This window comes from Strix aluco, chromosome 14 (genome assembly GCF_031877795.1).
Source record: "Strix aluco isolate bStrAlu1 chromosome 14, bStrAlu1.hap1, whole genome shotgun sequence".
NCBI classification, from domain to species: domain Eukaryota; kingdom Metazoa; phylum Chordata; class Aves; order Strigiformes; family Strigidae; genus Strix; species Strix aluco.
The window spans coordinates 22,292,427-22,320,303 of record NC_133944.1 but is presented as its reverse complement, the minus strand read 5'-3'; the positions used below and the strand labels follow the sequence as shown (position 1 = coordinate 22,320,303).

The 27,877-nt window shown below is 48.0% G+C and overlaps 1 protein-coding gene across 1 annotated transcript in view; it reads right to left on the bottom strand.

Moving 5' to 3' along the window:
- ATP6V0D1 (ATPase H+ transporting V0 subunit d1) overlaps positions 1-27,471 on the bottom strand; it is a 38,090-nt gene extending 10,619 nt beyond the window's left edge. Inside the window, exons 1-3 of the mRNA XM_074840231.1 lie at positions 27,283-27,471; positions 16,809-16,980; positions 102-280 (exon numbers count right to left, since the gene is read on the bottom strand). Of these exons, the coding sequence (XP_074696332.1) occupies positions 102-280; positions 16,809-16,980; positions 27,283-27,412 (481 nt within the window). The 5' untranslated portion in view covers positions 27,413-27,471. The remainder of the gene's footprint in view (positions 1-101; positions 281-16,808; positions 16,981-27,282) is intronic.
- Between the last annotated feature and the right edge of the window lie 406 nt (positions 27,472-27,877).

The window sequence follows — 27,877 nt, the reverse complement described above, 5'->3', positions numbered from 1 at the left end:
GGACCACAACTTAGGCTTAGCTGGACCTAGCTAGACGGGGGGGGGAAAAGGGAAATCTGCTCCACACACAGCTGAGAGGTATTCTGAAAGGCTCCACTCACCCAGGGGAGTGTCTACCAGGATTGCATTGTAGAGCTCCGCAGGCGTCTGAGCAATGTTCACAGCTTCCATCTGCTCAAAACTTCCCAGAGGATGGCACTTAGGCACCAGTTCAGAGATGGAACGCTGGTGCAGAGTCCCAGTGATCAGCAGAATGACGTTGTCAATCATGTAGCTGTACCTGGAGGAATGCAAGAGGCATCCTGTCACAATCAAATAATACAAAAACCAGCACCTGGCACCAGTCCATGTGAACATCTCCAGAAAGATGCTCCCTTCCCACGATGAACTAGTAAGGTACCTCCTTAACGTCTCCTTATCATGTCAGCCTAGGAAAAGGGAGTCAAACATAGCCCCAGGCTGTGATTTATGCTATAGCTGAACCACACCATCTGTGTGTCTCCTACCTACCACTGAAGAGTATTAGACTGGAAGGGACTTCTGGAGGTCTCTGGCCCAGTGTCCTGCTCCAAGCATGGCCACCTCCAGCTGCTCGGGGCTTTGTCCAGCTGAACTTTGATTTACTTGCAAGGATGTGTATCTCACAACCTCTCTGGGGCTCTGCTTCAGTGTCTGACCACGCTCACAATGAAAAGCCTTTTCCTAACAGTTAATCAGAATTTCCCTCATGGCCATTTGTCTACTGTCTCTCATCCTAACCCCACACACCTCCAAGAGGAGCCTGACTCCAGCTTCCCCACACTCTCCCACAAGGTAGCGGGGAACATTTGTCCTTGCAGCATTCCCACTGCTCTGTAGAGAACATGTGCAAAAGTGTACGTGGTAGGACACCAGCAAAGGGGAATCTGCAGGTAGCTTGACTCAAGGTCAGCTTCAGTGCCCTCCATCTTGCTCAGGCTATGAAGAATAGGTCAGGTTTCTGCAGCCCCACTCCCTTCCAAAAACAACAGGGCTGGCAGCTTTAGCACAACCTTTATTCACACCCTCATGAAACAGCACACAAGGTTTTACACCTCTACCATCAAAAACTACAAACTTCTTTGCATTAGCCCACATTATGATGTCCCTAACCAAGTTTTCTACCTGGTTATACAGGATTAGCAGATTCAGCCTTTGGCACTCAGCACAAGTTCCACCAACACATCCCCTCTGTAGTCCTTCTCTCCAGTATGTCTGTGTTTCTCTTGCACTGAGAAGCCCAGAACTGGGCACAGCACTCCAGGTGAGGCCTCCACCAGCACCAAGCAGAGGGGAAAGATCACCTCCCAGTTCCCCCAGTCCAGCCAGAGAAGGAAGACACAGCTGGCCTGAAGACTGGGAATACAAGAAAGGCTGGTGGCCTTCTCCAAGTAGAAGGTTCAAGCAAGGCATCACGGCATCACCTAAATACAAGGAGCTGAGAGGAAAAGTGTCCCCAGCAAGAAGAGGAGTGGTGCTCTAGGCACCTTCATTACTAGCTGAGCCATAAGCCAACCACGCTGAGAACCTGAAAAACATCAAGTGAGATGAGGGTTTTTTCAGTCAGCAGAAGGTGCCTTTACAAACGTCCCTCAGCAGCACAGGGAAGGGACACAGATGCTGGAAGAGCAGGATATTTGGGATTTTACACTCCCTTGCTCTCACTACTAGAGCTCTAACTCTAAAAAGTTAGATGATGGAAAAGGTCTGAAGAAGCTCCTCGGCAGGAGCTGCTCCAAAACAAACTGAGATCAGGCCTAACTAGAATGGCAGAAGGAGCTGTGCATGTCTGGAGCTGGAGCTCTGTTGAGGTTCAGGCTTCCCACGTGTACCTGAGTACTGAAGAAAGGGAACTTAAGGCCAGTGCCCCTAGACTGGGGCGAGGGCAGGGACGGCAAGGCTCCGCACACATCTGTCAGCTGGGCATTGGGATGCTGCTGGTCTTTGTATTTCTGAGCTAACAAGGAGGACATAATGCAGCCCTGTGTTTCCCTTTGAACCACATCAAAGGCAGATAAGCAGAGCCAGTTAAAGGCAGATTTCGGTAGTTTTTATTAGATGGGCTTACTGCCTCTCAAATATGCTCAAAGGTCCATGAACAAATCCACACCTTAGTTCCTCAAACAGGTGCTGCCTTTTTCTCCACACTGCGGGGCTGGGTAACACACCTCCTGGTCCTACTATTTTTGCAGACAGCCTTTCTGTGTTTGCAGCCTACCCTTCCAGGGACGTTCAATCTAGAACCAGGACAATCAGCACAAGCTTTATGTACTAGGAAACCTCCTTTTGCCCTTTAATCCACAACGTCATTATCCTCCCTTCTGTTTGTGCAACTCTCACCATGGAGATGATTGCAATCTCCAGGACAGCAAGAAGGGCCTGTTTATGAGAACCGAGGGTAAGGCCCTTGCAGTAAGCAGCTGGTTCCTGGTAAATACAAGCATCTGCACCCTAACACAGATGCATCTTTGAGAGATGTGCCAGACCAAGGACACAGGAGATCATTTCCCAGCTCCACCATCTGCCCTCAAACCTGCAAGTTTGCTTAGTGCCACACAGCAGCTTTCAGGAAAGACCAAAGCAAGGCAACAACATTGGACCAGACCAAATCTGTTTCTTCAACTCAGTGTCCAGCAAAGGAACAGGCAAGAATTGCACAGTACACTAGCACACCTCTTTCTTATTCCCATCTTACCACAGATCTTGCTCTCTACAAGATATTTGCAACTCACAAGGAGCCTGGCCAAAGTCAACCATACAAGAGGAACTGAGGGAAAATGCCTGGAGCCTTTTCCGTTCACAGGTCTTCAGAGCAGCTTAGCTCCTGGCTTACTGGAGTCACACCAAGCTCATCCAATGCCCTGCCAGGCCAGCTCACCATGAAAGCCACAGCCAACTTTGGGGAGAACAGCCCAAGTCTGACCCTCTTCTTCACATGTGAGAAGCTTCTGCTTTCAGACTGATGGTCCCAGGAAAGACAACCCACCCCGTTTCCACTGCCAGAGCGCAAAGCATGGCTCTCCCTATTTCATTTATACTCTTTAACTTGCTTGTTTCCTCATCCTTCAGGGAAGTTTGGGGAAATGCACAGTCTATAGACCAAATGTCAAGGCCTCTAAGGAGGCCCAGCACCAATTTTTTGAAAGAGTACTTTACCTATTGAAGCTACTTAAATCTTGCTGTCACAGAAGGATTCATCCCTGCAGGAGGAGGAGTTACCATGTATAAGATAGAGGGGAAATTTCTCATTCAAATTTCCACTGCGACAGCATTTCAAACCTTTACGATAGCAAGAGAGCAAAGGCCAGGCAGACACCAACACCAATACCTAATCCTTCCTGATAGCTCTCATTTCCTTCCAGCAAGCCCAGACCACACTTATCCGCATTCAGTTCCTGCTTCATCCCAGAAAAAGCAGTCACGGCTTAGTCAGTCATGACTACAAGGCAAGTCTTCTAGTGTCAGGGCAGCTGGAAAAGCCTCTTCTCATCTGTGGAAGGGGCAACACTTGCTTTTATGTGCCAGTCCAACAAGAACGCATCTGCCTCTGTTAGCACAGCTGTACTAAGACCACAGCAGAGGTCCTGGCTACGCTGGCATTTCCTCCCAGGCCCAAAGGATTAGATTTATTACACTGGCAGCGGTTTTCCTAGGAACCTCCAACTACTTGTTTAATAAAGCAGCTTTTGCCATCATCCTCTTTATCTCCTACTAGGTTCTGACCAGCTTCAAATGTTTCAGCTTTTATGCTCAGACCCCTCCAAGAGCACGTTAACCTTCACTAGCTCTCAATGCAGTTAACAAGAGGACCAGACTATATCTGGCATAGAATTAATTTTCTTCACAGTAGCTAGTATGGGACTATGTTTTGGATTTGTGCTGAAACCAGCGTTGATAACACAGAGGTGTTTTTGTTAGTGCTGAGCAGTGCGCACACAGAGTCAGGGCTTTTTCTATAGCCCAGTTGGCATGGAAAAGAGATTAGGACATAGGATGGTCTGGTGAGAGACTGGAAACAGGTAGAAGGACTGACAAGCTCCTTGGTGAGGACAAGCCTCTGCATTAGCTCCCTGGGAACACTCAGTAGTTTTCAGAGGAGAAAGCACTACATGGAGGCTCTATATAACCTACAGCCAGTGACAGGGGGTGGCAGCATTTTAATTAAGTGGCAAAATGGCACCTTACCTCAAGACCCCAACCTTGCCTCCGCAAAGACCACAACAAAACTCTCCTGAGCAAGAACGTGTTTGACACTCCTGCTTTGAGCTGCTATCTGCCCACACAGGGAGCTGGATACAAAAAGAGTGGATGTTTAAGCAGGGTTTCACATGCACAGATACACCCTGCTTCACTCTTCCTGTCACCCACTGAATTGAGGTTGGTATATTCCAGAAATTCACATTCACAGAAATACAATTTTAGCTGATACTGAGAAGCATCAGTAATGTCTCACAGAAGCGTAGAATTTCTTATTAAAGGGCAGGGAAGAGTCAGCAAGAATAGAAATATCATCCAGAGCAGGAGAGAGATGTTGGCTTATGGCTTCCTGAAGTCTGTGACGACTGGGGCCAGTATCTTCACTCCTCCAGCGACACCCAGTTCAGCACTGGCACTGGGCAACACTCACATAAAGAGAACAAAGCCAGGCTAGGATATGCCTAGAGAAACCAAAAGGTGCGTGTGTGCGTGTGGGAAGTGTTCCTTCCAGCAGCAGCAGGTCAGAGAGCTCATTCTCACTGCTGGTTTTGGGAGGTATGGTCTCAAGACAGGCACAGCAGAGACCTCTCCAAGAAAACAGGAGAGCCAGGCCCCAGCAGCTAACTTCTGGGATAGCCATCAAGGAGAGCACACACACAAAAGTCATGTACAGGTACTTTAACAATGTATGTCTTCCTCCTTTTGGAGTTACTTAAGTACAGCCACAGATAAACGAGACAAGAAAGATTGCAATGACCTGCTGAATATTGCGAATGGCTTTTTATTAGGAGAGCACATAAAATGCATGAAAGCTCATCACATGGGGCGTTTACAACTTGGCCTGAGGGCACTCGGGCATAGCCCCCAAGACAGTTAAGCCTCCTCTCCCTCCCCCATTTACTAATCTAATCTAATCTCATCTCATCTAATCATAAAGAGTCATTGTCCTATGGCAGATAGGTGGGTTTTTTATTGCTTTCTGCTCCAGGATACTAAAGAAACCGTAAACAATAGCGCAAGTGGTCACAAAACATGAATAATGACAGAACATTGCATGACCTGAGTTTCTCAGGAATCCTCCAAAAGCCTTGCCAAACTGTAGCTTAACAGCTGCTCTGCAAGGGGTCATGAGGACAGCCCTCCCTGTCAGCAGCAAACCCAGAGAGCAGCGGCTGATGCACAAGTGCGTAGCAGGGAAGAACCGTGCCGCGGCTCAGGGGTTTTGCTGGGATGGGTTAAGGTATTGCATTGCTCAGGCAACTTTAATGCTTTCCAAAACCAGCATTAGACTTTAACGCAGACTAATGCTAGCAAGGCAAATGTCCCTATGTGACTGCATTGGGCAGTTACTCAGATTATTGTAAAAGCATGTGTTTATTTTGGGATGAAAAAAGGAAATCTCCAGTGGGATCAGAGCGGTGCTCTGAACTTGGCATGAATTCTAGAGACAGCTTTAAATGATGATGAAGTTGTTTTGATTATAATCACTTTAGCATCTAGTGCTTCCCTCTTGTAGCTCATCCAGTTCATGCACTCAGGTGCTGGTGGGAGAAAGTAACCTAAGGAAAAAATTTTGGGCTGGTTGTACTGCTGCTTCCATGGGTTTGTGCGTAAGTACATAGACCTATCTCTATATCCCACCGGGTTCGAGACCTGAGCAAAGGTGCTGGTATGCAGAGCCACTTGTCACAACTCTCAAGCTCCAAATACAAGCAAGTCATGGGGGAAAGCAATGCACAGACTTCGAAGCACAAAAGAGCAGTAGCTGACACTAAGAATAGTGCCAACAGCCAAGCTGCTTTTATCTGGAGTGTCATTTTAAGATCATTAGTAAATAACTGTACAGCTGTCCTGAACTGGGAAGGAGAGGGATGTTGCTCATCAGGAAGACCTCAGTGCCTCACTGAGGCTTGTTCAAGGAATAGCGGATGAACTGAGTCAAATCCTTAAATCAGTTTTTTATCTCAGACTAGAACAAGTCAGCCCAGGAGCTTTGGGCCAGGAGCAGTTCCACCCCTCGCCTGCAGCTGAAGCTCAGGCAGTCCAGGGAACAGCAAGAGTAGATGCAGCATGTGATGGCCTCTTCCTATCTTTGCACGCTGTCTTTCCCAGAGTCACACCAATAAAAAAAAAAACCACGCTTAAGTGGTAGGTTCGTGAACCTGCCAAAGAGAAAACTGAGAATTTCATGGTTGCCACCACAAACCAAGGGCACTCAGCCAATAAGTGGGTGCCCTGCTAAACTTAGATCAACAAGACCATTTCACAGCAAAGACTTGTAACTTCGCAGTACTACAGAGGCTGTGGCAGCCTTTCAAATCCAAGTATCCAGGAATGTTCTCAGCATTAATCTATATTTAGCTGCGTCTCCACATGATTTTTACCATCTTCCAGTGAGCCTAGGTCTCTTGGGATACTGACCTCAGTTTTCCAGTGGTATCATCCAGTAACTTATAAGCAGTCATACAGTGTCAGCTGCATTAAAGGCTAATGAGAAAAAAGCTAGAAGTACTTTTAATTTTGAAGCTTTATGAATATGATGTTGTGTTCTAGATTAACAAAAACCCCTTGAAACACCAGGGAATGCTTTTAACACCTTGCAGCCTCGTGCAAGACTCTCTGATTGCTTGAACTTGATGAGAGACTTAAAGCTTGAGAAACAGTAGGCTGGTATGCAAGGCTGAGTCCTGGCACCCTGTGCTGAGCAGACTTCAGCACTAACTACATTTTAAATATTGACCAGAAACATCTAATCATGCTGCTTTCACACAGACCAGCTGCAAAAGCCTAACTGGCATATAGTGTCTTCTTATCTTCCTTACCTGTAAAGCAGATGAGGCCATCTATAGAGAGATAGGAGCAGCCTCATGTTCACAAGCCCTGGTCATCATGGGGGACTTCAACCACCCCAGTATCTGCTGGAGGGACAAACAGCTGGGCATAAGCAATCCAGGAGGTTCCTAGAATGCATTGATGGTAACTTCCTTCTCCAAGTGACAGAGGAGCCAACAAGGAGAGGTGTGTGCTGCACCTTGTTCTCACCAAACTCAAGGGCAGTCTTGGCTGTAGTCACCATGAAATAGTGCAGTTCAAGAACCTTAGGGCAGCAAGGAGGACACGCAGCAAGCTCCCTACTCTGGGCTTCAGGAGAGCAGACTTTGGCCTCTTCAGGGATCTGCTTGGCAGTAGCATGGGATAAAGGCCCGGAGGGAAGAGGGGCCCAAGAAAGCAGCTTGATATTCAAGGATCACCCCCTCCAAGCTCAGAAGAGATGCATCCCAACAAAGAGGAAGTCAGGTAAGAACACCAGGAGGCCTGCAGGGATGAACAAGGAGCTCCTGGACAAGGTCAAGCATAAAAGGAAGCCTGCAGAGGGCAGAAGCAAGGACAGGTAGTCTGGGAGAAATACAGAGGAACTCTCTGAGCAGCCACAGATCAGGTTAGGAAAGCTAAAGCCCTGAGAGAATTAAATCTGGCCAGGAACATCAAGGGCAACAAGAAAAGCTTCTGTAGGTACCTCCATGATAAAAGGAAGACTCGGGAAAATGGTGGAGTTCCATTCTTCCCTCTGTGGAAGGAAGCGGGAGACCTGGTTACCCGGGACATGGAGAAGGCTGAGGTACTCAATGACTTCTTTGCATCAGTCTTCAACAGCAAGTGCTCTGGCCACACCACCCAAGTCGCAGAAGGCAAAGGCAGGGACTGGGAGAATGAAGCACCCCCCCACTGTAGGAGATGATCAGGTTCAAGACCATCTAAGGAACCTGAAGGTGCACCAGTCCATGGCACCTGATGAGATGCATCCATGGGTCCTGAGGGAACTGGTGGATGAAGTGGCTAAGCCACTAGTCATCATATTCGATAACTTGTGGCACCATGGTGAAGTTCCCACTGACTGGAAAAGGGGAAACTTAACCCCCATTTTTAAAAAGGGAAATAAAAAGGACCCTGGGAACTACAGGCCAGTCAGTCTCACCTCTGTGCCCAGCAAGATCATAGAGCAGATCCTCCTGGAAACTATACGAGGGCACATGCAAAATAAGGAGGTGATTGGTGACAGCCAACATGGCTTCACTGAGGACAAATCTTGCCTGATGAATCTGGGGGCCTTCTACAACGGGGTTACAGTGTTCGTGGATAAGGGTAGAGCAACTGGCATCATCCACCTGGATATGAACAAAGCATTTGACACTGTCCCACATGACATCCTTGACTCTAAATTGGAGAGATGTGGATTTGATGGATGGACCAGTCAGGGGATAAGGAATTGGCTCGACAGTCACACTCAAAGACTTGTGGTCAACAGCTCGATGTCCCAGTGGAGAGCAGTGACGAGTGGCGTTCCTCGGGTCAGTGCTGGGACCGGCGCTGTTTAACACCTTTGTCAGTGACACGGACAGTGGGATCGAGGCACCCTCAGCAAGTCTGTGATGACACCGAGCTGTGTGGTGCGGTCGACATGCTGGAGGGAAGGGATGTGCCATCCAGAGGGACCTGGACAGGCTGGAGAGGTGGGACCGTGCAAACCTCATGGAGTTCAACAAGGCCAAGGGTAAGGTCCTGCACATGGGTCGGGGCAATCCCAAGCACAAATACAGGCTGGGCGAGGAGTGGATGGAGAGCAGCCCCAAGGAGAAGGACTTGGGGGTATTAGTGGATGGAAAACTATGAGCCAGCAATGTGTGCTCACAGCCCAGAAAGCCAATGATATCCTGGGCTGCACCAAGAGAAGTGTGGCCAGCAGGTCGAGGGAGGGGATTCTCCCCCTCTACTCTGCTCTGGTGAGACCCCCCCACTGCAGTGCTGTGTCCAGCTCTGGGGGCACCAATGCCAGAAGGACATGGACCTGCTCGAGCAGGTCCGGAGGAGGCCACGAGGATGATCAGGGGGCTGGAGCACCTCCCCTGTGAGGACAGGTTGAGAGCGCTGGGGGTGTTCAGAGAAGGCTCTGGTGAGACCTTACTTAAAAGGGGCTACAGGAAAGCTGGGGAGGGACTCTTCATCAGGGATTGTAGGGATAGGATGAGGGGTAACGGCTTTAAACTGAAAGAGGGTAGATTTAGATTAGATATAAAGGAAGAAATTCTTTCCTGTGAGGGTGGTGAGACCCTGGCATGGGTTGCTCAGAGCATCTGTGGCTGCTCCCTCCCTGGAAGGGTTCATGGCCAGGTTGGATGGGGTTTTGGGCAACCTGGGCTAGTGGAAGGTGTCCCTGCCCATGGCAGGGGGGTTGGAACTAGATGATGCTTAAGGTCCCTTCCAACCCAAACCATTTTATGATTCTGTGACATGCCGTAAACCACGTGGGGTAGACACAAGATTTTGCTTGGCCTCTAAATATCGCAGTACTTTGCAGTATTTACACAAAGCTCTAAGTATTTTCTAGACTTCAAATTAGCATACAGAATGGATCTGGAAAAGGGGACTAGGACCCAAGATGCCTTCAAGAAGTCTTCAGCAGCAGTGCCTTAAGCCTCCAGGCCTTCTCTGCGCTGAACTTGCCAGCCTAGAGCACTGGGTGAGGCAAATCGATGGAAAGGTAAAAGGAAAATGAAGACTGCCAAGATCCAGCAGCAGAAGACCTTGAGAAAGGTTTCAATCAAGCAGTGAAGCGTGTTATATGGGAACAGAAGTGATCAGTGAACATTTATCCAACTGAAGGCACTGCACACAGGTTGTCGTCTGGAAAAGTTGCAACCACACATAAATTGATCAGATGAGCACTGATAACCTCCTAACAGACTCCTTCCCTCCCTATTTTATGCCTCTGTTCAGCCTGTAGAGGGAAAGATTGTGAGCAGAAACATGAGGGAAGTGGAAGTTCCTGCAAACTGCAGAATCACCAGAGGGATTCAGCTTTAAACAAAGCCCAAGACGATAGTTAAGTCCACGCACTGCCTCTGGATAAAACAGCATCAGCTTGGACTGGGATGTTATCCAGGGGCGACGCATTCTCACCTAATCACCCACAGCTTGCATGCTAGTGCCCCTTCTCAGGGCTACAGAGTTTCATTAAAGATAAATCTTTCTTAGTGAAACACAGGCCTACATCTGGAGCTCATCACTTGCTTCTTGCTACATCTTTCCTGCCCTGATAGCATTTTCCTAGCTCTTCCGATCATTACCATGGCTACTGTGTTTGCTAGGCACCGTGCTAACATCTTCCAAGCACAGAAGAGCTCTGGTCAGCAGAAGAAGGGTTATGCTGTTGCAGTGCAAATCCAACGGCCAAATGAAGTGTTTTCCAGGCACTAGAGGTTTGGGAAAAACATAATACACAGTGAAATCCACCTTTCAAAGACTCCCTTTCTCAAGGGGCTACCTGCGGTCACACCATTTTGAAAGATGACTTCGACGGCCACCACTTAGGCATGCAACCCAGTCCATTTTCACATAGACATTAGTTCTGGGAAACTGGTATGAGATCTGTGTCCTTCGGCTATGCAGGAGCACAGATGCAGATGCATTTCTGCACACAGATGCAGTTCTGATGCCACCATCCAAAGGACACAAGCCTATGATCATTTCCAGACCATTAGTTACATGCCCTCTTATTTTGTATATTGCATAATCCCTCCAAGAACTTGGCTTATCAGTTCAACTTTGCACTCCCTGTAAACAGGGAAGCTGTTTGTCAGAAACCTGTGCTTCTCTGCCAAAACTGTCTCTGCCAGAAAAGGCTCGTAAACCTTTTATTGCAGGATCCCCAGCCACTACGGTAATTTTTGCTTCCCAATCCCACTGCCACCAAGGAGTCAACAACTAACTGAAAATAGTATATAGTACAGTTTTAACCACAGCAGCATTAGGAAAGATCCTTCAGATTGTTGCATTTGCCCAAATAAACTGCAAGTGACTGTAACGTAAAACACTTGGAGTTTTTTCTTCTGCGAGAAAGGACTTCAAAAGGATGTAGTCATATTCTGTAACCTCTGCAGTTATGCCAGGATGCACACTCCAGTATATTTAGAAGACAGGCAACTTCCTACTCCAGAGAAGAGTATTATTGCTCTTCAGCTCAAGTAGCAATTGAAACAATTTGGCTCCAGAAAAACCACTGCTGCAAGATTAAGTTTGAACTCAAAGTTGTGCAGCAGAAACTAGATCTATCCAGCGCAGGGGAGAGGCAGAGCAGGACTGGGTCAGAGAGAAGGTAATAGAGGGAAGTGTCAGCTAAGAAAAGGCATGCGCAAGGGGAAAAAGGTATATGCAGCCCCATCAAAAACACATCTTGTGACCACAAAAACATACTGAAAGCCAAGTTCCCAGCTGCATCCTCAGGGCAACAAAGAGCCCAGTTCCCAGCCCTAGCAGACTGGTAAGATAAAGACAGAAGACAACCTAGTCTGTCCTCGGAATACTGACTTGATCACAGATTTGGAAAATGTGTTTAGACTCAGCTCACCCCCCGACCTCACCCCTACAGCATATTCAGTTCCTGCACAGTTACCAGCAGCTCCCCCACCTGAACACAAGATCGAAGCCCTCTCTGCCCATCAGAGTGCTACAAGGGCTCAGGGGGGCCAGCAGCTGCCAGAGCCCTGCATGTCAGGCTGCTGTGAAACCAGACTTTCCAGAGCAGGGAAGAGACTGTGTTGAAGCAAGGGCAAAAAAATCCCTTTATTTTTGCCCCTGGAAAAATACTAAAGCTGACAATATAACCAGGCTACAGCAGGCTAAGAGTCAGGAGTGACACCACAATAAAGAATCCTACCTAAACCATATACAGGAACACTGGAAGGAAGGAGGGACAGCACATGGCACTGTGTCAGGCTAACACAAAGAAGAAAGCCTTTACAGAAAGGCAGGGCAGCACATCACCGAGAAAAAGCTAAAACCCACTTCCATGCCACAAGTCAGTATGTGCTTGTTGAATTCAGGAAGTGGGTTTTGCCGTTTCAAGTACACTTAATACCTGTTTGTTGCTGCCCTACAGAACATCGCTGCGTTCCCTCAGCCAAACAGTCGATCATTTGTGTTGGAGCTGAGATGTTAACAGCCAACTTGTGCCCATCAGTCAGAATCTACGATGACCAGCTAAAGGACACGGGAAAGCACCAGCGGTCCTCCAGCAAGGAGCTGCATGGCAGGACACAGAGCTAGCAGGTGTTTTATAGAGACTGTAGCAGGCTCAACAAGTTGAGCTTTTCCTTGCCACAATACGCGGTGGCAGAGGCCACCAGCTACAGCTACCACTTGAAAAAACAAAAGGGAAATCAGCCAACTTCCTCAATATTTTGGTACTAACAATGCAACACTTGCCACAGAAGAGTTCCTGGAGAGGACCAGAGCCAGGAAAGAGTCAGCGTGGTGCCAGGAGGGGAGCACAACTGGACAAAGATCAGTGGTAGCAAGTGACTTAGGGAACAAAGACCTTGCTTTGGGGTTGCTGCCCAGCTATGTTCTTGGGTCAGTTTTGTTCCTGTGCTTTTAAACACTGCCCTCTCCCCTAAGCTCAGGGGACAAATTAACTCCTGCCCATCTCCGCAGGTGACCATCCTTACCTAGAACACAGCACCTGGGGACAGGCAGCCACGGGGCTGGAGTGCCACCTCCCGGCAAGTCACAGGCAGCGCAGCCTCGTCTCCCTGGCGCTGGGCAAGGAGAGCACACCGGGAACACACAGCCTCCTGGTGCTCCAGAGCCCCCAGTTGTTGCTTCTCCTTCCCGTGGCCTCACCTACTTCACGGGCCACTTCGTAGAGGCAAGAGAAATGACATCGCATAATCCCACGCGGGGACGAATGGCATGGCTTGGCTCTGGAGCAGTCAGAGGGGACAAGGACTACAGCTGTCCTGAAGATCAGACAGTTCCCCAGATCTTCTCAGCAATGTGTCCCCTGGTCAAGGTCCAAGCACCCTCCAAAAACAAGCACAACAGTCACCTGTTGGTCAACTCAAAACCACCTCAGAGGTCCAGCAGGACATTCATCAAGGAGAAAGCCTGACTGTTTTTTAAATGCTTGATCCACCTCCTGGCACCAGCCAGCTACACCCTGGCCACTCTGAGATGGTACCCAAGTATTTAACAGGCCTCGATGGGCCTGTCTAGTGTGAGGTTACCCAGTATTCTTAAGGCAGCCAAAAATTTAAGTACATACAAAGGCATCCAGCAGCAGTGAGTTTCAGAGCTGAACTGAACAGGCTACAAAATATTTCCTTCCATTTTAAGCCAGACACACCTACAATCCCACTCGATTTTAAAAAAAAATATCTGTTTGCAACCCAATGCCTCTCTTGAGAGTCCCAGTGAACTCAAGCTTTCCTCCTGCAGAAAGCAGCCTCGCTAAAACTTTCCATATCTTTCTACCATCTTCTATTTCAATTCAGCCTGTAAAGTTCAGCACATGGACACATTCAGTTGAGCACAATTTCTTCTCCTGACCACCTGGTGCCTCACTTGCCTGGAGCTGTCTACCAGGAGCGGTCTTTACCATTTCCTGCTCAAGTTTCATTAACTAACGTAAAAGAAATGAGTGGGAAATGGTCATGTTCAAAAGGCAAAGATAAATCACCCCATTACACCTATCTGTGTGCCCAGCCAGAGTGGAAGATCAAGTGGCACATGCTCGTCCCAGTGTCATCCAGGATGACACAGTACCTCTGTATGCACAGGCACAACGTTCCCAGCACTGCCAACATCCTTCGGCTGAACATCTCTGGGATGCTGCCCACAGCGTCAGGCTACTGGCACAAGTACCTGCTGCCAGCCTCTGAACAGAGCTGTTCTCCACTCCAACTATTTGGGACATGCATGGGAAGCTTCACGCTGTCAGCAGACAGAATCTCTGAAATTTCTGCCCCAAACCAAGGCCTACTACAACCCACAGGACAGTTTTGGGGAACAAAACGCAGCCTGAAAGGCAGCCCAAGTAGTCCAATCTAGTCTACCCTCCTTTCTACTAGCATTGTCACTAAATATATTAGGATTATCAACAGAAAATATTAAGACCCACTGGGCATAAATAGCACAGCTTGTGTTTCACTGTCCTCATTCTTCTGTTTTAACTTGTCTGTAGTGTCATTAGAAGTTCTGATATGCTGATAGTGACTCCCACCTTGGACCAGCTGAAGCTGGTAACACCCTCTCTATTCACCAATACTCCCCTGGTGTGATGAGTGCAGACCCAGAGGAGACCCCTCCATCAGTGGTGCAGCAGAACCACAACAAAACACAACTGAACACTTGGACCCCTTGCCCAAAAAGCTTTGCAAAAGAGTGGAGACAATTCATGTAGCAAACAGCTTTTCTCCTGCTTCATCTGTCTTCCTATAGGCAGCACTGCAGACAGTGGCATTGAAGTAAATCTTGTGGGTAAAAAGGAAGAGATAAGAGTAAAGACAACTCAAAGAAGAAACATCCTGTGCTGAATGGGACCAGTATATTCAAGACAAGATTATGCAGTAAGCAAGCGATACAGATATCTGCACAGAACTGTGTCTTGCTATAGAGAACTCATCAAAATCAGAGAGACAGAAGCAGAACAAGATCAAAGTTAAACCAAGCTGAGGGCAAAACACCAGTTTTAAAATTAAGTCATTCAAACAGCTGCAAGAACCGGCCTATCGGATTACACGAGATGTTTAAGGTCTTCTGCACAACTCCAGATGGATGTAGACACTGGATAAAGGTCAACAGGACTGGTGTAACAGGAAACTGGATTTCCACAGCTATCCGCAGCCTTCCGACCAAGTCATGCAGTGTGTAATCAGGGCAGGCATGGCCTGAGACCTTTCAGTTCATCTTTTCCACGCACTGATTTTCAAAGTGGAACAGTTAGGGAACAGCAAAGTTTTAAAGTCTGCAGGATACTCATGTGTCCTGCCCAGACTATTGCCTTTAAACAGATATGACATAAGCTAAGACACCATTAGTGATTACTTTAACACTCCCATAGAGATCAGACATTTCCATAAGCCTGTAGGGCAGCAAAGAAAAAGCATCAGTGGAGGACAAACTACCTAATATTGCCAGGCTCAAACAGTATTGATGTCTTTACAGCGAATTAAAATTGAGCAAAGAGGTGTTTTGAAAGTTAAGAGAATAGAAGAGATTCTAGGATCATGAGATAGAAACTGCTTCATCCATTGAAAAATACTGCTGCAAAATGGGGGTTTGGCCATGCCTTGCTCCATATCTATATGAAAAGTCCATGAGCTTTAGTGACAGGCATATAAGAAAAAACTGTTTCTTAGAAAATAGGAAAGACTTAAAAGACAGTGACCCAGAAAATAACATATGAGCCACTGGGTTTGAAAAATGAGATAGTATTACTGTCCTGATACAGAAACGGCAGAACAGGAAGGAATACAGCAGAGACAGGTCTTTAATCAACATCTGCACATGCAGGAGATGCCAGAATTGAAACATCTTTGAACAGACCAAAGGCCTTTCCACATCAGCCTACACCATTCAAAAATCTCTAGGTGGCAAGCAAGATAACGCATACCCAACTGCCCAAAATGCAAGATTAAACACCACTTGCCAGAGTGCCTGCAAAGCTCACGGTATCAAATAAATGAATACTGATGTATCTATCAGCTATCTGACTCAAGAACAGAATACAATCTTCTTCTCAGTGACGCAAGTTAAAGTCATGTTCTACCGAACCAGAAATTCACTTCTGTCCATGACATATCTCCTTATTGGTTAGAAAAGGTCACAAGCTATGCAGTTTCCAAGCCAAACTAGAGCTTATAGGAATATAGATTAAGAAAAAAGGCAATTTTACTTCCACATTTCAGATGTGAACTAGCACAACTGATATCTCACCAAGGCCAACATCTTCATTTTATTCCTGATTAAAACAAAAGCAGCGTGCAGGGAAGCAGAGGGTTGTGCAGAACTGCTAGAAGATACTTGCAAGTAAGAACACTGTGCTGTTTCAAGCTTTTCCCCATCAGCTGAACCTGCTGGGGAAGCACACCCCCCTGTGTCTTTTCACGCACTGACAGAGACACACTGAGGCTGCTGCAGACCTGTCTCTCCCTGCTGCACATCCTAGGCTCTCCCTTCCCCTAGCGCTTGTTAGATCCCACTAAGCTGGCCAAGAAAGTCACATCAGTCAAAAGATTAACCCCAAAATGGAAAAGTTGTTCAATTTTTGGCCAGCTCAACTCCCTGAACCAGTTTGTGGGGTCAGAGGAAGGCCTACAGCCCCTGGGTGGGATGGTAGGATCACAGTAGCCCTGACAAAAGCTGATCAACTTCAGTGGGTCAGAACTAGCAGGCAGCTGCTGGCATGCACATATGTTTTGCAGCAGGATCACATTTTTAAAAACCCAGGAACATTTAACACAAGGGACAAGGGTAAGTGACAGCTCTAATAGAGACTAAACTAATTCTGCAGTGAAAGGCAGCTACACAGCTGTGCCAATGAAGCATGCACACACTCTGGGAGTAGAAACCTTTAACAACATAGTGATACTGTGCTGATGGTTTGAGACCTCCAGATACAACCAAACCAGTTTCATTCCAGAAGCTGCAGAGAACACAGCAACTACAGGGCTGAGAGTGGAAAGCTGGTCTGAGAGGCCTCAAGTCTGGAAGAACACCAATGTTTCAAATGCTGTTCACAAGAAGTTGGTACTCACGTGATGAAGTCCAGAAAACTTGCTAGGGGCTCATATGCATGGTTCCTCATGTGACGAAACTCCACCACCATCTTCTCCTTCAGTTTGTCATCTATGACGGAGACGGTGAGTGGGGAGGCTTCGTTGGCCAAGAAGTTCCCATAGTCTGTGCTTTGTAGGTGCAGTTTCAAGTCTGAAGAAGAAAGAATAATTCTACTTTACAGGGTTTGTGTTGGGTTTGGATTTTTTTTGAGCAGAGCCAAGCAAGCTGTTGCTCAGCACTTCTTCCAGGCATTCTCTTCTCTGAAAGATCACCTAGACAAAACCCATGTGCTAAGTCATACACTTATACTTGTGTTTAGTTTTATCATGGGCAATCCAAACTCAGGAAGAAGATTAGTGTTTCACCATACCAGCCTTCTGCCATCTTAAAAAGGAAACTGTGACACTATCTGTATAACTCAGCACACATCTGTGCCAGCTGTCCACTGTGCTTGATCAAGGTGGAAGGTTACTGGTCTTCTAGGAAGTATTTTCTAGAAATCTAGAAACAAAAGCAACAATTTAAGCACTTCCTCTAGCCAAAAGGGCTCTGGTTGCAGGCTTCTCTGAAGCAATCATGACCAAGAACCTATGTGCACCCACAAGCAAGTTTCCTCAGATACTACTGATGTAGAGGCATCCAAAAAGCTTTCAAAGGCAAAAAGACACAACCAGCAACCTTGAAATTATAAAGCAGCTAGGTATTACACCATCAAGTCAGTTCAGCTAATTGCACTGTTTAAGAGAAGTCAGGCATTAAGAGGCAGAGAGGGGCTAGTGAAGAAAGTGGCCACTTAAATCCATCTTGTATGGTAGGCAACCCCTGCCCAGGATGGAGGAACATGCTCAGAAGCTCTCCCCTCCTCCAGTTTCAAGCAGAGGAAACCTTTGTTTCCTCTGTTACCCTTGCTGCAGGTCAGGTGCCCAACCAAGCTGCAGTCCTGGCCAACAAGCAACCACAACTTGCTGAGCTCTGTCAAGATAAAACTCTGTTTGAGCCAAAAGTATCTCTACGGAAAAACTGAATCCAGAACTGAAGAACGTCATATAATCCTACTCCTCAAAGGTCTACTACTTGCACTGGTACATAATGTTCACCTCGCTTCAGCTTCACCTCAGAAGGCCAGTTAGGCAAGCACCCTCCCAGGGATTCAAGACCTTTATGGGGAAAGGAGTAGCTGGAAGAGTTTAGTCAAACCAGATGTGAACACACTATCCAGAGAAAACAAAAAAGACGACATTTCTCCCTGGTTTCTCTGAAGCAGGAGCACTGAGGCTGCCTCTCCCTTCCACTGAACTGTACGAGTCCTCAGCATTACGGCACAAGCATCCACAGCACCAGGGTCAGAGCAAGAACTCAGCCTAGCTTGAGGAGTTTTATCTTTTGACATTAAACCCAGCTACAGAGCATCCTCCACATCGGGCTCCAAGCAGAGCTCGTACTGTACAGTGCGATACTGTCCTCAGCCCAAGGGATGGAAGGGTCAAACAGCTTTCAAGCTGACTTGAACTCTTCTGGGTATTACCAAGGGGTTCTAGCAAAGGTGGTTTTGACCCAGCACTTTTTATTTACAAAGATGTTACCACTGCTAAATCTCACAGAAAACAGACGTTGGTTATAGAGAGCAGAAAAAAAGGCCAGAGGTGTAAATAGCACCCAGTATCTGTCATGTTTCTCAGTGATTTACAGGAGAGTTTGGTGGTATTCTTACTTTTAGTAAGGAATCCTGGATGCAGCAGAGAGCTACTTGCCCAACAACACGCATCATGGCTGAAACAAAGCAGAAACTTCACCTAGATCTCTGTGCCCCAGACTACACTGCAGCTAAACAGCTGTGTTTTATTCTACCAAAACATTAAGAACTTATGCTCACATTTTTGAGGTGGAAAAACATAGTCCAGATAATTCATGATAGCGGAGTTTTCAACATGACCCTTGTCAAACACTGGATCATGCCAAAACTCAGAAAGCCCCTCACCTCTATGCAGCCTGTATAGGATTGTTACTAACAATAATTGCTTCCTAAACCCTGTAAAAAGCCCAGCTCACAGGCAGCACCCTGCATGCAGAGTTCTCACCCATCTATTTTGCAATTTCTGGGTTTTTTTGAAAGCTAAGACACAGTTAGAGGGGAAATCTACCAGAACTACATCTTAATGAGTTCCAGTCCCTCTCCTGAAAGCTCTTGGATGATGAGCTTTGGAGTCCGAGTGGAAATTAAGTTCCACTGTCACATAAGGGCTTTACTAGTTTGCTTTTAGAGGAGGCTGGAGAAAGCATGGAGCAAAATTCAACAATTGCTCAATGAATATGAGAGAAATGGTCCTGGTTAGACTATTGCATCCATAAAATCAGACTGCAAGAGAAGGCACAGGGGACTGCAGTAGCTACATTCATACACCTCCTACCTTCAGTTCTCTAATTGTGCAGAGCTCTAATGAAAACTAAGCCTGCGCTAAGAGGCCTGTGATGTTATTTCACAGCTATACAGGACCTTGGAGAGGAAGCAGCTATTGCATATCCTACCATGTCTTACTTCAGCAGGGAAGCTTCCAAAGCTTTCAGTTTGTTTTCCCAACTCCAACTCTGCTACAGCAAAACCATCAGTTCCTTTTGGTGTCATCATGACCTGCAACTCCACACTTACTTTTGAGGCTGCAAGAAGCTGCCTTGCTATCAGGTCACTTGATAATAGAGACCCAGTGACACAAAAAGTAGAGTTTGCTGGGCCATCCACTTCCAAGAAGTCAGAGCTGCATCGCGTTTAGACCAGAGCCACACAAGCTGCACGCTGAGCCTCCCAGTCTCACCCTCAACAGCTCTGAGTAAGCTCCCATGAGCTGCTTGGCCAGAGCATTTTGTCCTGCTCGATGTGGGGGTTGCCCCCCCCAACTCAACACAAGAGCCAGCACAACATTATGTTGCAACTGGAATAAGGGCCATGTTTATATAACACTTGGAATTAATTTTTATGGGGAAGGCCAGCCACAAACTGCAGGAACTAAACTCTTCTGAATCTCTTAGCATCCAAGCAGACAGAACAGAACATATTTTCCAAAAATTGGACTGGATTTATAAACCCAGATTCAATGCATCCCACAGCGTACCAGTGCCTTACACGAGCCTGTCTTTCTTCAGCCAGTGGGCCAGTCACCGAGTCTCAGCCAAGGGGGTTTGGGAGTTTTTAAGAGGACTATTCACATGTCACGCTTCTCAGTTCAGAACAGACTAATCCCGTGGTTTCACAAGTCCCCTGCCAGAAGAGCTGTCCCAGTAGCACGGTGACTAGTAAGCAGACCCACTGCTGAGCAAGCCCCAAGCTCTCCAGAAGTTCAAGTTCCTGTTTCCTAACACAAGTGCAAACCAAGCTGGAGTCTGCCTCCGGCAGCAACAGCAGCACCTCGCCAGGGGCAGCTGCCAGAGATCCCACACACTGCATGTCAACGAGATGCTGGCTGCGTGTCTTCTGCCGTGCCTCTTCCCCAGCTGCCTGCTGAAAAGGAGAGAGCCCTGCACCTCGAGCCCAGCCGCTCCCGATGAGCTCCTCCAGATGCTGACTGACAGCAGCACACAGCCTCAACCCATCGGCTGCTTTCGAGAGGTACGTTTGCCTGTTTCGGCATTTTTCCAAGCAGTTCACACACTTTAAGAAACAGACCGAGCCAGTATTTGGCAAGGGAGTGCTTGAGTTACCACAACACTTTTGTTCTCTCTCCTCCCCCGCAAAAGCTAGTAAATTATGGCCAGGTCTCAGTTCCCAGAAAGCTGCCTCGTGCAAGAACACAACATCTTGTCAGAACGACAGCCTTTTTCTGCTGAGTATTCAAGTAGGGTAGCGCTCGAGATTACCGTGACATGTACTTGCAGCCACCTCCTTTCAACTCTTGGATCAGGCCTTCTGGCTTCAGTGCAGCTGGCTGTACCTGAGGCGTAAACACAACTGAAGCTCAATTCAACACACCACTGTGCAAACACCACACCTCGATATTTCAGATGACATTTTCTTGAGAAACTTCGGATCCACAGTAATACTACTATCCTCTCCTGCAAGTTGGCTTTGTCGTAACTAGGAATCAAGCCACTACTCAGTCCTTCAGACATCTGTCAGTCAAAGTCTGTCTGAGTAGGGCTTCTAGGACAGAGTGACCCACAGCCCCACCAGCTCATACTTCCACCCCTTCCTTCTTCAGCATCCTCCCATCACCGCATTGCAGAGCTCTGAATCAAGTTAAGGGCTCGAACACTTCCAAGCAAGGACTGATTTGTCTTCTCACGCACAGGCGTGGAATTAGCTTTCGCAACTTCCAAGCTGAACTGATGTTTTCAAACAATTGTCTGCTGTAACCCCAGCATCTCACTCCAAAGTACCCAGGGCCATTACTGCATATATAAAAATTAAAATATCCTTTGCCATCTCTCAGGCCTGAGGCAGTAAAGTAGCTGAGGGATTACGCAGCAGTCTGCGGATCAGCTACATTGCCCACGTCTCCCTTCAGAAGGCTGCAGTCACTACCATTTGGCTTGTTGCTGTCTGTTTGGCCTGTTTATAGCCACCTCAGACACTCCTGAAGCTGATTTCTCTGAAATCTCACCTGAGAAGCACCCAGAGACCCTTCATTCCCTGCAGAGTTTAAGACCTTTTCTCTGGTTACATGCCACCAGCAGTGACATGCAACCTTTTCCCTGCTGTCAGGCAACAAATTCCTTTGGGCCACAGCTGGACACAGAAAAGTGCCTTCTCTGGCCCTTTCTACCCATCAGTGTTTCACACCTAGCTGTTCACCTCAGAGTTTAAGATGCCTTCAGCACCAAACAGCAGCCTGTGTTTCTAAGCCCAGCCCTTCCTGGGGTTGAACTCACCACCCCCAGAGCTTCCAAACCAGCACAGCCAGGTCTTGTTTCCTTAGGAGCCCGTTAACCAGGCAGCCCTCTCCTGATTCTTCCAAAAGGCGAGGTAACCCCTCCTAATCTGCCTGCATCTCCGATAAATTCACCCCTCCGTACCCTTTTTTGCCCTCTCTAAAAGGAGACTGCACTAACTCACAGCTGTAACCTCAGAGCTCCAGTACACTAACAGGACATCAGCCCGGCACCTGGTGCAGCAGCAGTTTAAGGGAAAGGCAAGGCAACAAATCATTCAGAAGCTAAGAGAAACAGGGCAGAAATCAGTCTCACACGGCAGGAGCTGACAGCAGAGGAAAAACAACAAGACGAAAGCACGGACAGGCTGCCGAGTGGTAATACTTGCCAGGAAACCCAGTCACCATCCTCTTCTGACTAGGGGCAGGACCTAAACAAGGGCTGAAGCTGCACCAGTGCTGAGAAGCTGATCTCAGCTGCTCCTTGAAGTTTCACTAGGAGAAGCTCTGAAGCAGGTCTCTGCCCGGTAAAGGAGGCCAGAACAAACAGCAAAAAGCCTCTGCTGAACCCTGCAGGAAGCCAGAGACCACAGTGTTTGTTTGCCACTATGATTTAGCAGGCTGTGGAAGTGACATCTTTCTTCCAATAAATAATGTTTTCCTTGAGCTTGCTTTAACAGGACAGCTGATTAACCAGCCACAGGCAGTGGTTACACCGGAGGATGCAGGACAAAACCCCGAGATTAGCAGGACAGCCTTTCGGCTACTGCTCTGTTGCTCCACGAGCAGCCTGCATTCACAGGACAGGAATGGTCTATACCCTCTCCTCAGGTCTCACCATTCCCATGTGCTCTGCCTCATCTGACAAATGGAAGCTCCTGGGATAGGGATAGGCCTCCTGCACAGTCCCAGCAAGCAAGGGTCAGCTTTTCACAAGGGGCTCCTAGATATTAGGACACAGAGCATCATCATCATGCTTTCAAAAGGTCCCTACCACATTATGGCTTGGCTTCTACGCCCACCAAATTCAGGGTTCAGACTGAACCATTCTCAGAGTTCAGGATGGATCCAAGCACAGCCACATTTCAGGACCATCAAGTGGCCTCTCCCTCCTTGGCTGTACAGCAAAGGAGCTGCATAGGAAAGGATCTATCCCGTTCCCCTCACACCCAGGAGAACACCATGAGCTCCACCATGGACCGAGGTGGCAAAAGCACTCTTGGAGGTAGTCTGTAGCTCTGGTAGCAATGCAACTTCTCTACACAAGAGAGAACACACTGCCTATGCAGTTAAGCTGAAAGAGAAGCCCAGCTCCAGACTTTTGGGGCCCAAATTCCAGGACCACAGTGATTAAATGGAAGGGAGAAGAGTAGCACAGCCCCTCCCACTCTTCTCTCAGCGAAAGGAGAGTGGCAGACATTCAGTACGTAACACCGTAAAGCAAAGGCAGCCTCCTGGGGGAGAGGAAAGATCCTTGGGACTGTGAAAACAAAAGCACACCCTGCACTCAGCAGAAGCCTGGCACACAGAGGACATGCTCCCCAACATCCATTTGTTGGAGGCAAGAGCCCACAGCTCTGCTCAGGCAGGCCTTTGCTTCGGTGCATCTAGCCATCCTGCAGTTAGACAACAGGAAGACGGACACACTTCACTCCACAGCAGCTCAGTACATTTCCATATATTTCATCACCTCTCCTCTGCATGGAGAAAGAGGGAAGAGGAGAGAGGGGAAGAAGTGGATGTCTTTACACTGAAGAGGCATTTAGCCTGCAAGCCTTAAGCAATCCGCTCCCAAGCTGACCAAAAGCACTTCTGGGTAGTGAGCACTACGCAGAGCAACCCTGGAAATACTCTTCAAGACCCCAAAAACAACCAACCAACCTGTCCAGTCTTGATTTATTCCACACTACCCAGGCCTGTATCAAGACTTTAGAGCTCGCTATGTATTGCTACAGATGCGCTGGACAGGAAACAGGGCTCCAGCACCTGTGAGGATACTGTCCAGGCAGACCACTGTGCCCTCCAGCTGGCGTGGAGCCAGGCTGTCTAGGACAAGTGTGACCTACTTGCTTCAAGCTCTCTGATTTCACTGTTGATTCGCATGCGTCCTAGAAATGGAGGCCTGTGGACCAAACTGAGGAAATGAGAGAGAATTGCAGTCTTGGAAATCCTTTCTTTCTAACTGAATCACATTTATTTTCTTCTCCTAGCCACCCTTCCGCCTCTCAAATACATCTCTGCAGCTCAGATGGTTACTCTGTTCTTCCCCAAGCTGATGTGACATGACACCACTACCTTGGGGTCATGAAGAGTGACAAACCAAGAGTTTTGGTAAATTGCAGGCCGATAAATTGATAAACTGATAAATTGCAGGCGGAGATACACAAACAAAACATGACCCCTGCAGGTGCATGAGACTAGTTCACACACAGCTTAAGCCTCAGACAGGACAGATCCCATCCCTCCATGTGCACACTACTGTTTCCATAACGCATGCAAGTTCCGAGCTGAGCCAACAGAAGCACCAGCACATGCTGCTGCTGGATTTCACCACATCAATCACCTTTATAACACTGGCAGGTCAGAAAGAAAACTGTTTCCTACACTGTTGCTGAGGAAGCAAGAGGAATATTAGCAATAGGAGGCTCGTGAACACTGACTTTAAGGCAAAGAAATTTCTGTTTCTAGAGAAGATGCTTTTGTGCACTTCCCAGGCTCCATATACTTTTTGCAGACCAACAGTAAAGCCTGTCAATAACCTACATTCCAATTCCAGACTGAACTCTGCCTCTTAAAAGCGACACTGCTGTCCAACTGCATCAACAGCTTTTTATTCTCCAGAGATGATACCAGACCTCTAACAGGCTACCGCAGCTTTCAGGAGCTGGAGACAGCTCACCATCCTTTTGACAGTACAAATCTGGGTGACTCATAAGTTTGGTTATCCAAGACAGATTTCACACAAGAACAAATCCATGCTTACACCACCGAAGCAAAGGAAAGCGGCTCCAAGTCCTTCACTGACACCTTGTGTCAGAAGCAGGAATTGGCTCCAGCAGAGAGGGCCAAGCAGGTTCCAAGCCATATCCAGCACAGGTGTACAGCACACAAGGACCTCTGGCTGAGAAACAAAGTGCCAGGACTTTTGGAGCTGAAAGAAGGGATTAAACATATTATTGCCGAGGGTTTCAAGAGAAAGCTTAAGCCAAAACAGCTCTCACACCCTCCCCTCAATCCTTGTCATGTTTTCTTGCCCCTTCTTAATGCCAGCTCAGGAGCCTGTCTGACCACAGTGAGCCTATTTGGCTCTCTATTTCTGACTCATCAAGAAGCAAGAGCTTGAATCGGCCTACTCTGTGATCAGATAAGCAGAGACAACAGGGGATCATGCAGAAAAGTATGATTTCCTCCTTCCAGCAGCACTAAGCTGTCAGCCCAAGTCCTGAAGCAGAAGAGCCAATTCCTTTGTGCTTCCAGACCGACCCAAGCACACAAGAGGGAGCAGCATTTCAGACCTGGAAGCACAACATCAATACCAGCGACCAGCCAGATATCCAATGCCCAAGGCCAGCCCCAGACCAGCCTTGGTCCTCCAGGATTTCTCCATGGCCAAGGTGATCACTTGCTCCAGGACTGGGACTACCTGCAGAGTCAGACTCACACGCAAGAGACAGCAGCAAAGTCAAAACAGAAACAGTAGAGAAGAACATATGAGTATTTTATGCCCAAGTACTTATTTTGGCTGCTAATAAACTAGCCACTGCCTGGATTTAGTGCAGAGAAGCATCTCAGAGAGAAAGAATGCACGTTAAAAGCCTGCGGAGCACAGAAAACAGGTACCAAAATGGGAAAATCGGAACTAAAGGGACAGAGGAAAGAAATGGTCTGACCACAGATGTATATAAGTGATCAAGAGCAACATGCCTTTGAAGGAAAATCCCTCTACAAGAGCACACTAGAGATGAGCACAGAAAGCCAAGTGGAGGAGGAATGAGATTGGCAGTGAACTTGGAACAGCCTTCAGGCTCTGAAGGAAGCTTGACAAGGAGCACAGCAGCAGCTGCCACCACAGAGCTGTCAGGGACAGGACAGTAACAATACCAAGATAAACATATGGGAACTCCAAACCGACACACGCCAAATACAGAAAACACTGCTCCAAGGGAGAGCTAAGTTTATGCAACTTGGTTCAGAAGGCAAGGAAGGGAGAAAAAAGAGAAGCTGTAAGCACAGAAAGACTCCAAAGAGGAAGTTATCTGCAGGGAAGGTGATAAAGTGATAGTTTAGGGCATGCTGAGACTTCTGACTAGAAAGAGAGCAGGAATACCTCCCTCCGCCCTCTCTGAGGCCTTGGGCTCCACAGCAAGAATGACAGAGATTGCTACAAGCAAAGAGCTGCAAAAAAGTCTAGCTGAAAAGCAGCTTCTATCCTAAGTAAAAATACCCTGGGTATTTTTTAAGGTAGAGAACGAGGCACACCACAGTACTCTGTTCCCATTCTGCTGTTTAACATCTGAGTGAGCAGCTCCCTGTAACTTGCATCCAAGGTTCAGCTGGCCAAGGATCCCTCTAGATAATAATTTCAATTGCTCAGCAACAATCATCAAGCTAAAGCTGATGCTTAACTGGTATTTTTAGAAGAAAGACTGATCCAATAATTATAGTCCTATTGATCAAAACATCTGACATCTCTGGATGTTTCTAGCCTATTTCAACAGAGACCTGGTTTTGATCTTAGTGATTTGTGATCCAGCTTCTGGACACCAACGAGTGAAAACCGTTAAGCAGGTCACAGATACAGAGGAATACTTTAGCACTGACTAATTAAGATGATGAGCTGACCACAGGTAATGTGTATCACAGAGTAAAACTTTCACAGCTCTCCAGGTTTGTACACACTGATCTAGAAAAAAAGATGATGGCTGCAAGTCAGAATTAACCTCAAAAGAGAACTCAAAATTACAGGTGAAAGGTGATTCACCAGTGAATTTATCAAGACCTGCACTGGATTTTTGCCACTAGCAATCCTTCAATAACAGCAGGTACTTTCCTAGGTGAACCAGTCTCCTTGAAAACTGATCATGGGTATCAGGGATTAAGTTAGATTACCCCAATAATCTTATATTTGGCCTTAAAAAGGTTTCCTGCACTGCCTGCCATTTAGGAAGCAAAACCACAAAACAAGACTCATCAGCAAAGCCTGACAAACCTGCCAGGCTCCCAACAACCGCAGAACATGCACTAGAGCTATACAGCCACCTCAAGAAAGCACTGGGAGCTCAAGCTTCCTCAAACCACCGTATCAGCTGTTGCAATCACACGGCCGGCTGACCGGGAAACTGAGTCAGCTGAGCTCGAAGCGAGCAGCCGGGGCGGGGAGGACCAAAAGCCTAATCAGCCAAGGAGTGAAGAGGAAACAACGCCTCAGAAACACCGCTGTCGGCTCTTTTTCCCCACTACCACGCAGCCCCCTCGCCTTCCCACCAGACCTCCACCCTCACATCAGCCGAGCTTTCCCCTCAGCCCACCAGCCAGGCCTTTCCCCTCAGTATCGGGGGTCCCCCGAGCGCCTCAGAGCCCCGCCGCCACTCACCCTCCAGGCTCTCACACTGCACCAGGTTCACGTAGTCACCTTGCCGGAGCACCCCCGCCTTAAAACCACGCACCAAACCTTCCAGGTACCCGTTATCCACGTTAAAATACAGCTCGGGGAAAGACGACATGGCGGCGAACGACGAGACGGGAGAACTAACCCCGGCGCCTCACGTGACGCCCCCCGCGCTCACGTGACGCCTGCGCGCGCGCGTGTTCCCGCCCCCTATCCCGGCAGGCTGTGCGAGTGGCGGGAAGCCCCTGAGGAGATGGCGGATGGGAGCGGGATGGCGGCGGGGCCGGCGGTCCAGGCGGTCACGTAGGGGGAGTAGCGGCCGCAATAGCGGCCGCTACTCCCCCTGCGTGACCGCCTGGACCGCCGGCCCCGCGGCTGCCTGTCCCCGCACTCCCCTGTGAGGTCTCCTCCCTCCCCAAGGAGCAAGGTTGAAGCCCCCCCTCAGCCCTGTCTTCACCCAGCGCTAGGCCTGAGCTTCGCCTCCAGCACCCATCTGTGGGCTTTTCAGGCCTTTCACAGCCGCGTTTTTCCCCCTGAATGCACCTTAGCGGTGGAGGAGGGTGATGGTGTGTGTCCAGAC